This window comes from Aquarana catesbeiana, linkage group LG03 (genome assembly GCF_042186555.1).
Source record: "Aquarana catesbeiana isolate 2022-GZ linkage group LG03, ASM4218655v1, whole genome shotgun sequence".
Taxonomy (NCBI): domain Eukaryota; kingdom Metazoa; phylum Chordata; class Amphibia; order Anura; family Ranidae; genus Aquarana; species Aquarana catesbeiana.
Genome location: NC_133326.1, coordinates 529458380 through 529474659, shown reverse-complemented (window position 1 = coordinate 529474659; position 16280 = coordinate 529458380). Strand labels below are relative to the sequence as shown.

Genomic DNA, 16280 nt, shown 5'->3' with positions numbered 1-16280 from the left:
TTATCCTTAAAGTGGATGTATACACTCTCCTATACCCAGTGAAGTGAATAGCCTCAGATGATACACAGAGATTAAACAAATCTCCCTACATAAGTTGTACATGTGTATCTGCTTTCTTTCCCTTTCTACACTCTTTAGAAAGTGCAGATTGTGTTGGAAATGATGTTTCCTCTTCCAGCAGTGGGTGTGGAGTCTGAGCATACACTGTGTGAGAGCTGATTGGGGGAAAGGCACACACCCCCACTCCACATAGGCAGATGAATGAAGGAAAATGCAGAGCTGTACTCTGAATAGATAAGCTCTCTGCTAATCTATCTCTAAGCCCCTCCTGACACAAATTTCCAGCTGCTGTTATCTCCTGTATTGGAGAACTTGCCAGAAGTGACTCTGCTGATAACAGAGGAACAGAGCTGCAGAATGACACGGCACTTAGAGCACTGGAGATAGATAAGTAAACACTACAGATATATGTGCCCAGGTCAGAATAGGGGTTTACAACCACTTTAAAGAATAATTGCACTTTCTTACAAACAGAACTAATTCCCTGACAGATCCCCCCCCCAGATCCCCCCACCCTTCCGACTCCACAGATGTATACTTACCGAGATCGAGCAGCAATGGCCTCCAGGCATTGTTTACATCCAGCACAAGTTCTCTCTCTCTTGGTTGCAGATGAGAAGTAGAGCCCCATAGATATTTAGAGGGCTTCTCTACCTCCATCACCCGACTGGAAGACACAGGGAGACGAGCTCCATAGACTTTTATGGAGCTCTACTGCGCAGGTGCAGCCAAAAAAGATAACGGACTTACAGTGCTGGAAGAAAGAAACATAACAAGCACAGGAGGTCATGGCTGCCAGATCTTAGTAAGAATGCATCTGTGGAGTTGGAAGATGTAGTCTGTTAGGTCAGTGAAGGGGGTAAAAAGAATCAGTGCACTGTGTATGAAATACACTTGTTCTTTAAAGTTTATTATACATCTAAACCAAGTTGCCCAATGAGACCTGGAGGTTGATGTGGGGGTGGGGACATCACAAAGACTTGTGTGTTGGAGAGAGTTTGTTGGTCCAAGTCAAACTAGCATTCCTGTAATTGGTGGCAACAGAATCACTAAATAGAACACTCATCTGCTCCTATGGCTTTGGTCAAGAGGTTGCCATGGAGAAGTGACACCTAACTGGTGCAGCCAGAAAGAGAACAATGTTGTAAAAAAACATGGGTCCTCTGTCTTGGAGATCTTGCTCCTGGTAGGTTGCCACCCACGACAGGATCATTAGTCTGACTTGAACCATTTAGTGTACTCTGTAGCAGGAGCTGACTGTTTTGTATTTCTGAAATGAGCACTTGATTGCGGTTGTTGCCGACAACGGTCTAATTTATACATTTTTAATAAATCTTTTGTGATCTCTCTTTTTCAGCATTTCCTCTGATATGTGGCCAGACTGTAAGAGGAATAGAAGGCCAGCCTATCACTCTGCCTTGTTTCTATAACGTCAAAAAAACCAGCGACATCACCTCCATGTGCTGGGGACGGGGAAGCTGCCCCAGCTCCAAGTGTAATGAAGTTCTTATTTGGACTGATGGATACCAAGTCACACATCAGTCATCTGCCCGCTACAAGCTCCATGACAATATTGCAAGGGGCCAGATCTCTCTAACTATTAGTCAAGCACGCATGAGTGACGCCGGGACATACTGTTGCCGTATAGAACATCAAGGGTGGTTCAATGATGAGAAGAAAAACATCCGACTGGACATGGAAAAAGGTGACAGGGGAAAGACTGTAGCCATAGCAGATGATCTTGATCTTAATATTCTTTTCCTATAAGGCAGTTCAAAGTGAAGTGACTATATGCAAAGAGCAGTAACCACAAAAATTGGGAGGACACTTTTCCTGCAATAGGATAAAATGTCGGCAAACTTCACATGCCGCCTTTCTGGCCAACTTGTTTACTACCCATTACTTGGAGGGACATGCTGCAAGAAATTAGGGTGCCAACTTTTAAAATGGGGTACTGTCATTTTGTAACGTTTGGGAATCATTTATTTTAAACGCTACCAGTTGGTACCCAACAGTCTATAATGAAGTGTTTCCAATATACCCAGTGGTATCAAACTATATTGATAATTAATGACCCTCCAATTGATTCTGTATCATCCACTTAATTGGAAATCTCTGTTAAAATCTAGTAATTAAGGTCTCCCCCCTATTCTATCTCCACCTATTAAGTTTTACCGACCGCTTTCATCCTGATGCTTTTTGTGATTCCTTTCTAGATTCTGTTGTACTAGTTTACTTTTTAACCATGTTTAAGAACTGTATATTGTCATTTTCAATTCTTTCTTTGGCCAAATGTTGCGGCCACTGACATTGTTAAATGCATTCTCATCTAAAATATAAATTCAAAAAATTAGAGATTGTCCCACAAAAACAGGATCACTTGTCAGGTATGCAGAAACCCATAGAAATCATTTTGTAAATAAAAAATATTTTGCTGGCACGGGTTACTGCACTTTGCATATTGCCAAAGGTTACTGCACTTTGCACATGCCCCAGGTTACTTCACTTTGCACATGCTTACTTTTTTCACTGTTTTATCAAACAACTTGTTAGTTCATAACATTAAGATTCTGAAGCTTAGCTTTATTTTGTACCCGTTGGTTGACCTAGTGCACCTGTTGTCTGCCTTTTAAAAAAGCGGAATGTTGTTCAGGTTATTAGTAGGTAAGAGATCACAAAGCCGGTATTTTACTCCAGATAAAATGCCAACTTTAACCTTGGTAATTAGACGAGGGTAAAATAGCACCCTCCTGCATCAATCCTGTCAAGGGTCAACATTTTCTATTATTTATTTATTTTACACCCCAGATCAGACCCCATACCCCAGATCAGACCCCATACCAGACCATTTTAAGTAGATGTATAGCCAGAACATTTTTTTTTTCATTTTTGGATACAGTTGACAATGTCCCAAGAGCAGGAAGGAATCTCTCCAGAGCAAGATGATCCCCCTCTGCCCAATTAAAAAATTGAAGATTTCCTGTAGTTTTCTGTATCAGGACAATAGTCAACCAGGAAAAACAGTGAGCTTGAATCTCTGCAGAGGAACACGCTCAACAATTAAAACCTGAGAGCAGTTCTAACCCCTTACCACTCTATCACAAACGAAAGAAAAAATTTTGGCTGGACATAGACTAGTTACTAGCAGTCAAGACTTTTGTCTAAATGTATTTGGAAACTCTACATTTCAGCCATTAAGCTGCATAGACTAAACTTCTACTTTTTTTTTTATATATATATATATATATATATATATATATATATATATATATATATATATATATTTAGATTTGCAGGATTTTCTGGGTTTTTTTGGGTGTTTTTTTTGTTTTTTAGTGTTTGTTTTTGTATTTGTTAATTTTGTATGTGTGATCGTTATTTGTGAACTATTTTACTTTTTGACTATTTTTTCATTTCTGTGCAAAAAAAAGTAAAATAACGAGGTTAATGTGGAGCATATTTTTGGCAAAAGAATAGGTCAAAGATTGTTGAAAGGTACCTCCTTCACAGCAGGAGCTAATGAAAGCCTGTTGCCTATAAAAAAAACACCAAAAAACACAATAATTTCACCTATCCCCATGACTCCAATGTATTCAGCCAATGTGGTGAAATTTTCCTAAAGTCTTCCAATTTTTGCCCAAATTCCATGACTTGAAAACCCTAAATTATGTTCACCCCTTTTTATTTCAAATTCTTGAGCACATGCCCAGGTCATAGACAACAACCTTACCTTTGATTTAAGTGTCTGATCTGAGGTTTGGAAAGATAAAGTTACTCTATAGTGGAAGTAGGAGGGGGTACCTGTGCTTTCACATGACACACTTTTAATTAAACCTATAATGAGAGAAACACGCCATTATTGACCTCCTTCTGAAAATGCTAGATTTCTGGCTGTCTTGCTGATCTCTTCTGCCTTCTGTACCTTCATAACAGGTGTACAAAAGTGTCTGATATGCACACTTATTCTGGGGGATTCATGCCTACATACCCTTATATCACTAACACTTTCAATTATCGATCTGTATGCTGCATTCTGAGATCACACATACAGTACATGCAAAATTCCTCAAGTATGCCACATGTCCATATTAACAAGCCAATGTGTTTCAGGGGCCAAACTCAACCCATTCATCAGATCTAAAATGCTTTATAAGGTATATAGAAAGGATTTGATTTTAATTTCATTTTCAGAAAAAAATAAATATCACAGGTGATTTTATTTCAGAAACCCAATTCATGTTGATTACTTGCCTTCTCCCTTATACAGCATGTTAAAATGAACATGTACCCAGACTATGCACACTATAGTATTTACATGTTCCTAACAAACAGTAGCTGTAGGCATTGTGGAAAAATTCATTTTCAAAATTCACCGATTGTTTAGCTGTTTTCCTATTGCTTTTCACTGCAGCAGAACCTTGGCAACCTGGCAGTATTCTGTGGCAAACATAAATCAGTTGTTTCTAAACTGTTAGAAATAGACTCCTCTCACCACATGCCTGTCAAATTGGGACTAGTGGCTGTATCCATGCAGAGGCTGCAACCCCATATCCAACAGGCCTCAGCAACAGTGTGAAAGAGGCCTTAGAGCTTTTGTTGCGATTAGGGATGAGCCGAACACCCCCCGGTTCGGTTCGCATCCAGAACATGCGAACAGACTGAAAGTTGGCACGGACATTCGAACACCGTTAAAGGCTATGGGATTTGAACGTGAGAAAACAAAAGTGTGAATTTTAAAGGCTATAATGCAAGTTATTGTCCTAAAAAGGGTTTGGGGTCCTGCCCCAGGGGACATGTATCAATGCAAAAGAAAGTTTTAAAAACGGCCATTTTTTCGGGAGCAGTGATTTTAAAGATGCTTAAAGTGAAAAAATAAAAGTGAAATATTCCTTTAAATATCGTACCTGGGGGGTGTCTATAGTATGCCTGTAAAGTGGTGCGTGTTTCCCGTGTTTAGAACAGTCCCTGCACAAAATGTCATTTAAAATTGCTTGGGGCTGTAATGTAATGTTGGGTCCCGGCAATATGGATGAAAATTATTGAGAAAAACGGCTTGGGTAACCCCCAGCCCATTACCAGGCTCTTTGGGTTTTGTATGGATATTAAAGGGAACCCCACACCCAAATTAAATAAAGAAAAGGCGTGGGGCCCCCAGGCCCTACATACTCTGAACAGCAGTATACAGGCGGTCCAAACAAGACAGGGACTGTAGGTTTGTTCTTAAGATAAATCTGTTTGTAATTTGGAACAGGTAAATTTTTTTAAGAGTAGCTCCAGAAGATTTCACCTCACTTTCTGTCCCAATGACAATTGTATTTTGAAAATTTTGGGTTATTAGGGAAACAAGGATTGGTGATAAAGCATCAGTGGAGACACCTTTTTCCCATATTAACTCTTACAGGAGAGAATTTCCCTTCCTAGGGGTAGATTTCCTCTCACTTACTGTTGTCTCCCTCTGTTTGTAAGTAGGAGTCGTGTGTAAGTCGGATGTTTGAAAGTAGGGGACCGCCTGTATATACTATATGGCCTGCCCTATATACTCTACACTTGGGCCTTAGGTGTTGGTGGTACCAGAACACTGTAAGCCCTCACAGTTACTCTTGGTGGGCGCTGGAACGGGCCCTGCTGTGAAATATTATATCAAGAATTGTAATTACATGCCCCTGTTGAACAGGGGCAGAAAAATTGGGCCTTTAGTGGTGGTGCCACAACACTGTAAGCCCTCACAGTTACTCTTGGTGGGCGCTGGAACGGGCCCTGCTGTGAAATATTATATCAAGAATTGTAATTACATGCCCCTGTTGAACAGGGTCAGAAAAATTGGGCCTTTGGTGGTGGTGTTGCCACAGCACTGTAAGCCCTCACAGTTACTCTTGGTGGGCACAGGAACGAGCCCTGCTGTGAAATATTAGATCAAAAATTGTAATAACGTGCCCATGTTAAACAGGGGCAGAAAAATTGGGCCTTAGGCGACGGTGGTGGTGGTGACACAACACTGTAAAGCCTCACAGATACTCTTGTTGAGCGCGGGAACGGGCCGTGCTGCAATATATTACAGCATAAATTGTAATTATACGCCCCAGTTAACAGGGGCAGAAAAATTGGGCCTTAGGCACTGGTGCTGGTGCCACAACACTACAACCCCTTACAGATACTCTAGTTGAGCGCAGGAACGAGCCCTGCTGCAAAATATTACAGCAAAAATTGTAATTACACGCCCCTGTTAAACAGGGGCAGAAAAACTGGGCTTTAGGCACTGGTACTGGTGCCACAACACTGCAACCCCTCACAGATACTCTAGTTGAGCGCAGGAATGAGCCCTGCTGCAAAATATTACAGCTAAAAATTGTAATTACACACCCCTGGTAACAGGGGCAGAAAAATTGGGCTTTAGGCACTGGTGCTGGTGCCACAACACTGCAACACTGCAACCCCTCACAGATACTCTAGTTGAGCGCAGGAACGAGCCCTGCTGCAAAATATTACAGTAAAAATTGTAATTAAACAGGGGCAGAAAAATTGGGCTTTAGGCACTGGTGCTGGTGTCCAGAACCAAAAATGTTCTTAGAAGCTATTAACATGAACATTGAGGAGGAATAGGATAGTCACTCAGCATAACAGGATAGTCACTCAGCATCAGCATAGGCAGTGTTCAAGGGATCTCACATTCATAAAAAAATGAATCGGTTACATCAGCATCAGGTGCTTGGTAGCTGGTGATCCAAAACTGATTCATTTTTATGAAGGTGAGCCGATCAACCGAGTCTGTGGACAGGCGCACTCTGTGATCAGTTACAAAGCCTCCAGCAGCACTGAATGTGCGTTCAGAAAGCTGGATGCAGGACAGGCCAGTAGCTCAATTGCATACTGTGCAAGTTCTGGCCAGTGATCCATCCTCAAGACCAAGTAACCCAGTGGATTTTCGGTTGGAAAGGTCTCCAAGTCTGATCTTGCCCAAAGGTATTCCTGCACCATGTAAATCAGACGCTGGCGATGGTTGCTGGAACCGATCAGACCTTGGGGCTGCGGACTAAAAAATTGTCTGAACGCATCGGTCAGATGGCCAACTTCTCCACCGCTCCTTCTGTGACTGACCAAAGCCTCAGCAACACGTTGTCCAGGAGGACCAGGAAATTGTAACCTCCCAGGATCTGGAAATGCATTGCACAAACCTTTCTGCAAAGCCTCCCGAAGATGTTGCATCCTCTGCTCCCTCTGCAAAGGCTGGATAAGTTCTGCAACCTTATCCTTGATATCACAAATCCGAGGGTCCTTTTGCAGGCTTTGCAGGATCAGGGAGGCCATGCAGCGTAGGTTTGCTGAGGCATTTGGTCCGGAGTCCTCTGGGTCACTAAGGATGACATGATCTGCAGCCACCTCCTCCCAGCCACGTACAAGTCCATGAGTTTTTGGGGAATGAAAATGATTCTTTAAAGACTGCTGCTGATGCTGAGTGCCCAGCTCCACCTCCATGCTGACACAACTCTCCTCCTCTTCCTGTGTGATAGGCGGGCCTGAAGGAATACTGTCTGGATAAAGGGGGCCTTGAGAGGTAAGGAAGTCCTCCTCTTCCTCCCTCTGTTCTGCCTCAAGTGCCCTGTCCATTATTCCATGCAGCGTGTGCTCCAACAGGAAGACAAGAGGGACAGTATCACTGATGCATGCACTGTCACTGCTCACCATCCTCGTGGCCTCCTCAAATGGTGACAGGACAGTGCATGCATCCTTTATCATTAGCCACTGGCGTGGCAAAAAAAAGCCAAGCTCTCCTGACCCTGTCCTGGTGCCATACTCTCACAGGTACTCATTGATGGCCCTCTGCTGGGTGTGCAGCCCCTGCAGCATTGCTAATGTTGAGTTCCACCTGGTGGGCATGTCACAGATGAGGCGGTTTTTGGAGAGATTGCATTCCTTTTGAAGGTCAGCCAGCCGAGCACTGGCATTATATGACCTGTGGAAATGCCAACAGACTTTTCTGGCCTGCCTCAGGAGATCCTGTAAGCCCAGAAACCTGCACAAGAACTGCTGCACCACCAAATTAAGGATGTGAGCCAAACAGGGAACATGGGTCAAGTGTCCCTGTCAGAGGGCGGAGAGGAGGTTGGTGCCATTGTTGCAAACCACCATTCCTGCCTGAAGCTGGCGTGGCGTCAACCACCTCTGAACCTGCCCCTGCAGAGCTGCCAGAATCTCTGCCCCAGTGTGACCCCTGTCCCATAAGCAGTCCAAGTCAAGCACCGCATGGCATCTTTTTGCCTGAGTGCTTGCGTAGCCCCTAGAATGCCTACTGAACAGCGCTGGTTCCGAGGACAAATCTGCACAGGAAGAGGTCATAGAGGAAGAAGAAGAGGAGGGGGTGGAGGAGAGAGGTGTGGCAGAATCACCACTACCAGCATTTTGGAGGCATGGTGGCGGAACAAGCTCCAACATTACTGCACCCTGTCCTGCATCCTTCCCAGATGCCAGCAGGGTTACCCAGTGCGCCGTGAAAGAAAGGTAATGTCCCTATCCATGCCTGCTGGACCATGAGTCAACGGTAATATGCACCTGACCGCTGACCGCCCTGTCCAACGAGGCCAAGACATTGCCTTCCACATGCCGGTAGAGAGCCGGAATGGCCTTCCGAGAAAAAAAATGGCATTTGGGAACCTGCCACTGAAGTGCCGCACATTCCACAAATTCTCGAAAGGGGGCAGAGTCTACCAGTTGAAAAGGCAGCAGTTGGAGTGCTAGAAATTTAGCCAAACTAGCATTGTGGATGGCTGGGACCGAATTTATTTCGACGGTTTAGCAACTGGGGTAGAGAAATTTGCCTGCTACAATCGGATTTAAGTGTACTGCTAGCAGATTGCCCGCAAGTGCTTGAGACACCTAATTCTACACCTTCATTCCTCTCAGTGCAGGTCTCTGAGAGGACTGAAGGCATAGTGGGGTTGGAGATCCCAGCTGATGAGGAGCAAGGAGAGGTCCGCCTTGTTCATTGGTGTGGTCTTTTAAGTGCTGTTGCCAACGGACTGCATGGGAGCGCAACATATTTCTGGTCAAGCATGTGGTGCCCAAGCGGCTGCTGTTTTGACCACGCTTGATACGCTTCAGACATATGTTGCAAACAGCAGCGGTGCGATCTGCTGCACATGTCTCAAAAAAGGCCCACACCAAAGAACTTTTGAAAAAAGAAGCGGAGTCAGCAGCGTCCTGCACATGCGGAGGTCTGCGGAGTGATGCAGTCGGTTGGCTGTCCTTAAGCTGGCCCCTGGAGGGCATCCTGCCTCGTTGGAGATGTGCCTCCTCCTCCTCTCTTTTATCAGGCACCCACCTAGAGTCAGTGACCTCATCATCCCTTCCCTCCTCGCCACTGGAGCAAACCTGGCAGTATGCTGCAGCTGGGGGAACATGACTGACAGTTTCTTGTCCTTCTTGGGCATCCCCTCTCTCTGGGCTCATGTTACTGCCTTCATCCTCAACCTGGCTACCATCATCGGAGCCTTCAAAACGCTGCGCATCCTCCTGCAGCATGTACCCGACACTGTGGTCGAACAGTTTGGGGGGACTCCTCAGGACATGATGGGAAGGAGTGACTGATGCCATTGAGCTGATGGAATAGGCCGCTTTGGCAGCTGCATTGGCAGCCAAACTTCTCTTAACCTGGATGACAGAGGATGAGGAGGATGAGGACAGCTTTGTGATCCACTCTACCAACTCTTCTGCATGTTGTGGCTCAACACAGCCAGCTGTCGAAAAAAAGGACAAGCATGCCCCATGGCCACGTGCTGATGATGCACGGTGTCCACGACCAGCACTGTTGGCTGTAGACATAGAGCCTGCTTGCCCTCTTTTAGTGGCCTGTGAGCGTCTGCCATTCCTTGGTGGCCTTCCAGACATGCTGTAAAATTGGATTAGCAAAACACCGCCTGAAGTTTACTAGAAAAATTACACAAGAAATGGCCTGCAGTCAGGTATAGGCTTGGCTAGACTAGAATGCAGTGGATATATGTAGGAGACTGTATATATATCTTTATGCACTGCAGATCACTGAATCACCTGCCTGCCTGCCTGAAAGTGTATTTGAAAACGTACACCAGGAACTACCTGCAGTCAAATATAGGCTTGGCTAGACTAGAATGCAGTGGATATATATATATATATATATATATATATATATATATGTGTGTGTTGGAGACTGTATATATATTTAATGCACTGCAGATCACTGAATCACTTGCCTGCCTGCCTGCCTGAAAGTGTATTTGAAAATGTACACCAGCAATGGCCTGCAGTCAGATATAGACTTGGCTAGACTAGAATGCATTTGATATATGTATGTAGGAGACTGTATATATATTTTATGCACTGCAGATCACTGAATCACCTGCCTGCCTGCCTGAAAGTGTATTTGAAAACGTACCCCAGGAACGGCCTGCAGTCAGATATAGGCTTGGCTAGACTAGAATACAGTGGATATATATATGTAGGAGACTGTATATATATTTTATGCACTGCAGATCACTGAATCACCTGCCTGCCTGAAAGTGTATTTGAAAACGTACACCAGGAACTACCTGCAGTCAGATATAGGCTTGGCTAGAATAGAATGCAGTAGATATATACGTATGAGACAGTATATATATTTTATGCACTGCAGATCACTGAATCACCTGCCTGCCTGCCTGAAAGTGTATTTGAAAACGTACACCAGGAATGGCCTGCAGTCAGATATAGGCTTGGCTAGACTGGAATGCAGTGAATATATATGTAGGAGACAGTATATATATTTTATGCACTGCAGATCACTGAATAACCTGCCTGGCCTGCCTGCGATAAAGTGTATTTGAAAATGTACACCAGGAACTACCTGCAGTCAAATATAGGCTTGGCTAGACTAGAATGCAGGGGATATATATATATGTAGGAGACTGTATATATTTAATGCACTGAAGATCACTGAATCACCTGCCTGCCTGAAAGTGTATTTGAAAACGTACACCAGCAATGGCCTGCAGTCAGATATAGGCTTGGTTAGACTAGAATGCAGTGGATATATACAGTGGGGAAAAAAAGTATTTAGTCAGCCACTAATTGTGCAAGTTCTCCCACTTAAAAAGACGAGAGAGGCCTGTAATTGTCATCATAGGTATACCTCAACTATGAGAGACAAAATGTGGAAACAAATCCAGACAATCACATTGCCTGAATTTTGAAAGAATTTATTTGCAAATTATGGTGGAAAATAAGTATTTGGTCACCTACAAACAAGCAAGATTTCTGGCTCTCACAGATCTGTATCTTCTTTTTTAAGAGTCGCCTGCCTGCCTGCCTGCCTGAAAGTGTATTTGAAAACGTACACCAGGAACTACCTGCAGTCAGATATAGGCTTGGCTAGACTAGAATGCAGTGGATATATATATGTTGGAGACTGTATATATATTTAATGCACTGCAGATCACTGAATCACTTGCCTGCCTGCCTGAAAGTGTATTTGAAAATGTACACCAGCAATGGCCTGCAGTCAGATATAGACGATCGATCATTATGGGGCGTTCGCGCCAAATTCGAGTGGCGCGTCATGCCCCATAATGCACTGCGTCATGCCAATCTGACTGTATATATATATATATATATATATATATATATATATATATATATATTAAATACACTGCAGCTAACTGAATCACCTGCCTGCCTGAAGTATATTAGAAACAGTACACCAGGAACGGACTGCTGTGAGATCTAGCTAAACTGGATACAGCGGATATATATATATATACCAGTCTGACTGACAGTCTGACTGTGTATATATATATATATATATATATATATATATATATATATATATATATATATATATACTGTATATATATTAAATACACTGCAGCAACTGAATGAACTGCCTGCTCAAAGTAAATGAACTGACACTCTCTCTTTCTCTCTATCTCTCTCTCCACCAAGAACACACTACACAGGGCCGACGTGCAGGTGGCCTTATATAGTGTGGGGCGTTGACTTAACCCCCTGAGCCATAATTGGCCAAAGGCATCCGGCCTTTGGCCAATTATGGCTTTCTTTGCTGACGGCTCTGTGATTGGCCAAAGCATGCGGGTCATAGTGCATGCTTGGCCAATCATCAGCCAGCAATGCACTGCAATGATGCAGTGCATTATGGGGTGTGACGTGCCATTTGAATTTGGCGCGAACGCCCCATAATGTTCAATCTTCTTCGAACGATCAAACAGCCGATGTTTGAGTCGAACTCATGTTCGACTCGAACAAAAAGCTCATCCCTAGTTGCGATCTTTGAGAATGAACTACTTCAAAGTACTGTACAAACAGATAGAGAAGTCAGGGCAGCTTCTTTTAAAACTACTTTTGTTACTTGCTAAGAATGCATACGTACTTTATCGCACATGTTCACTCTTGGTCCTGATAAAGGGAGTAGAGTCTGACCCCTGAAAGTGTTGGCTTGTTATTATGAACATGGATAATAGATCTTTGGAATGGTGCTCTTTGTCATTTACTCTTCCTGTTTTTCTTCTAAGATGCCTAGGTAGACTGTCTTATTCTTGGGAGCAGCCTAACCATAGCGTTTGCAAAACTTCAGTTAAAGGCTTTACCATATAAGCTTTATTTTGGAGTAATACTGAATCCTGCACCTCTTATTTAATCCTTCCACTATGATTTTAATGATAGCTCCAAAACACTTCCTGGACTTAAAGAGGAACTTCACCCTTATATTAAAAATTACAACTTGGACACCTTTAGCCAGGGCCGATGATAAGTCAGTACAGCTGGCCCTGTTGTACCGGGTCCTGTGTCCTCAGTTCAGCAAGGGGGGCCTGGGCAGCCTTATAGATGACCGGTGCAGTGGTAAGGGCAGTTACAAACACCACTCTCCTTGTATAGCTTTCTATGAAGCAACTGACAGCTGCTTCTCCTCTTCTCTCTCCCGCAGCTGTCAGCTGCTTCATTGAAAGTTATACAAGGAGACTGGTGCTTGTAACTGCCCCCACCACTGCTCGACCATCCCTGACTGCCCACCGTGTCCTCCTCCGGCTCCCCGTGTCCTCCCCGGCTCCCCGTGTCCTAGTCCAGCTACCTGGGTCCTACTCTGGCTCCCTGTGTCCTCCTCTGGCTCCCCGTGTCCTCCTCCGGCTCCCTTGGTTCCTCCTCTGGCTCCCCAGGTCCTCCTCGAGCTCCCCGTGTCCTCCTCCAGCTCCCGGTGTCCTCCACTGGCTCCCCTTGTCCTCCCCTGACTCCCTGTGTCCTCCATGTGCTCCTCCGGTTCCCTGGGTCCTCCTCTGGTCCTCCCCACGTCCCGGATCTGTCAGGATAGAGAGTGGAGCAAGGAGCCAGTAAATATGTAATTTACCAGCTCCTTCTTTTTCTGAATGCACATGGTCAGTGATCACTGACTCTGTCCATCCATAACTGAGCATCGTAACCTGTGTTTGCTCTGCTTCAATTTATGAATGAACAGGAACCTCTGTCTCCTGTCCATTCATCTTCAGTGCAGAAAAAGAGACTGGGGAATCGGTGTCCTCACTCCCTTTCCCTGTCTCAAAGGGGAGATGTCGGGGGTCTGTTTAGACCCCTAATATCTACCAAAGCCCCCCAACAAGGCTAATACATAAAAAATGAAATAATAAACATAACAAAAATTGACACTGTCTATTGCTCTACTGACATTATCCACTGCCCTACTGACACCATCCTGCACATACTACCCACCACCATATACTCCACACTCTTTTCCTTTAGCTGATTATTTTATTAGTGTCACTGTTGATGTCAATGTCAGTTAGTCAGTTAAGCCAGCCATAGATGATTAGAATCTTGCCTGGTTTAGGAGGGTCTGGCTAAGATTCAAACTTCTATTGGTAGCCTGATTGTACCCAGGTGATAGATAGACTGTCCGATTGTTACATGCAATTATTTTTTCAAGGCGAGTTCAGGGGAGGGGCCAGGGATGAGGCCACAGGTTGGGTTGAGGGTGGGGCTGAAGGGGGCTCCTTCAGGTAGGCTGTATGATTTCTGTCAGCGGTCCTGCCTTTAGCAGTGGCGTATCTAGCACATCTGACACCCAGTGCTGGTCATCTTTTTTACATCTCTCACATAACACCTAATCCTACTCCCCCCATATTTAGCACACATATGCCTTTTGCCCTCAAAATATGCTTTAAAGTGGAAGTAAACCCCCCTATCATTTTCAGCCAATGAAGCTGCCATCTTTGCCTCTGTTTAATCTTCACCCGCCATGGTGCTGCAGATTTGATCCATTATGAACTATCCATTGTATGGTTTGACAGCCTGGTTGAGAGCACAGCCAATGTGCAGTTAGCGTAACTGTTTTTTGAAACTGTTAAATGGATGAGTTTACTTCCACTTTAATGACATAGCCGCAACAGCTTTGTACAAACCTAATTTTAATAAAATAAAACTGTAACATTACACATGCTTTTCTACACACAGTTGAACTTAAAGAATAACTTCAGAAGTATATGATGTACAGTGCAGTAGTCAGGAGTATGAAATGTGAAACATAGTGAGTGGAATTTATCAAAACTGGAGCAGATAGTATCTGAAACAGTTGTGCATGATAACCAATCAGCTTTTATCTTCAACTTGTTCAGTTAGGCCAGGTTCACACTGGTCCGACACAACAGTCTTACCACTTTGGATCTGACTTTGCCCTGCGACTTGAAGTCCGACATGCGTCCAACTTCAATGAACAGGGATCCGACTTTGATCCCCGACAATACCAGGCACTGTGTCTGGTATGAATCTTTAGGGGGAACTCCACGCAAAATGTTAAAAAAAATGGCATGGGTTCCCCCTCCAAGAGCATACCAGGCTCTTCGTTCTGGTGTAAATTCTAAGGGGAACCCCCACGCTGAAAAAATGGGGTGGGGGTCCCCCCAAAATTCATACCAGACCCTTATCCGAGCACACAGACCAGCAGGTCAGGAAAAGGGGTGGGGATGAGCGAGCGCCCCCACCTCCTGAACCCTACCAGGCCACATGCCCTCAACATGGGGGGGTGGGTGCTTTGGGGCAGGGGGGGCCTGGTATGGTTCAGGAGGGGGGGGGCACTCGCTCCCCCCCCCCTTCCTGACCTGCAGGGCTGTGTGCATGGATAAGGGGCTGGTATGGATTTTTTTGTTTTTTCGGCGTGGGGGTTCCCCTTAAAATCCCTACCAGACCGTAGGACCTGGTATGCTCTTGGAAGGTGAACCCATGCCGTTTTTTTTTTTTATTTTTAAATTTGGCGTGGAGTTCCCCCTCAAGATTCACAGAGCACAAGTCGCATGCCAAAGTTGGATCAATTAAGATGGCGATCTGACTTTGACCCGACTTCAGTGATATTCAGTGGGCTGAAGTAGGATCAAAGTCAGACCAAAGTAGTGCAGGGAGAAATTTCAAAGTCGGACTGACTTGTGTCGGACCAGTTAAGACGGCTCTCATAGGGAAACATTGATTTTCACACGTCATGCAACATGAGCTCTCAATGTTGGAGCATTTGTGGTACCAGTGTGAACCCGGCCTTAAGCTTTGAAAATGAAAGCTTTGAGTTGACTTCACAGAGTACAACTAAAATGACCCTCTCTTCCTAGTACAAATCACCCCCCACAGTTCATATCTCCCCTAACATCCCCAAATCCCCCCTTCCAGCCTACCCACTCAGTACAGACCCACCACAGTATATACCACGTAGTACAGTACAGATCACCCCAGCACAGACTGACTCTCCCAGCAAAGACCCCTCAGTACCTATGGCCCCACCTCCCCCAGCACAAACCCTTGTACAGACTGCCCCACATCCAGCACAGACTGATCCCCCCTAGCACAGGCCAACCCCCTCCCCCCAGCATAGGCTGACCCCTCACCACAGACCTCAGTACAGACAGACCCCCCAGTACAGAAATAAACCCCCAGCACAGAACCCTCAGTACAGACTGAATGTCACGTACCAGAGCCTGACATGTAGAGGGAGACCTCTCGTACAGCCTCGGCTTAAGAGCCACTGGAGTTGCGACAGTGGCCGCAAGAGCGCGGTGAGGTAAGAGTGCCTGCAGGATATTCTGTTGGTTGCAGAAGTGTGTGGCAGGTGTGTCACCCGAGCTGGGCTGGATGGCTGAAGCAGTGGATGGCAACAGGAACAGCAGATGCTGGCACAAAAGAGATGTAGGACCAGCGTCACCAGGCACTATGCAGAGCAGGACAGATGG

The 16280-nt window shown here is 44.9% G+C and overlaps 1 protein-coding gene across 2 annotated transcripts in view; it reads left to right on the top strand.

The window, feature by feature from the left end:
* Window positions 1-16280, top strand: part of LOC141132650 (uncharacterized) — an 81684-nt gene that overhangs the window by 25741 nt on the left and 39663 nt on the right. For both annotated transcript variants that reach the window (XM_073621271.1, XM_073621269.1), the window contains exon 2: window positions 1418-1765. In XM_073621271.1, the coding sequence (XP_073477372.1) occupies window positions 1418-1765 (348 nt within the window). The remainder of the gene's footprint in view (window positions 1-1417; window positions 1766-16280) is intronic.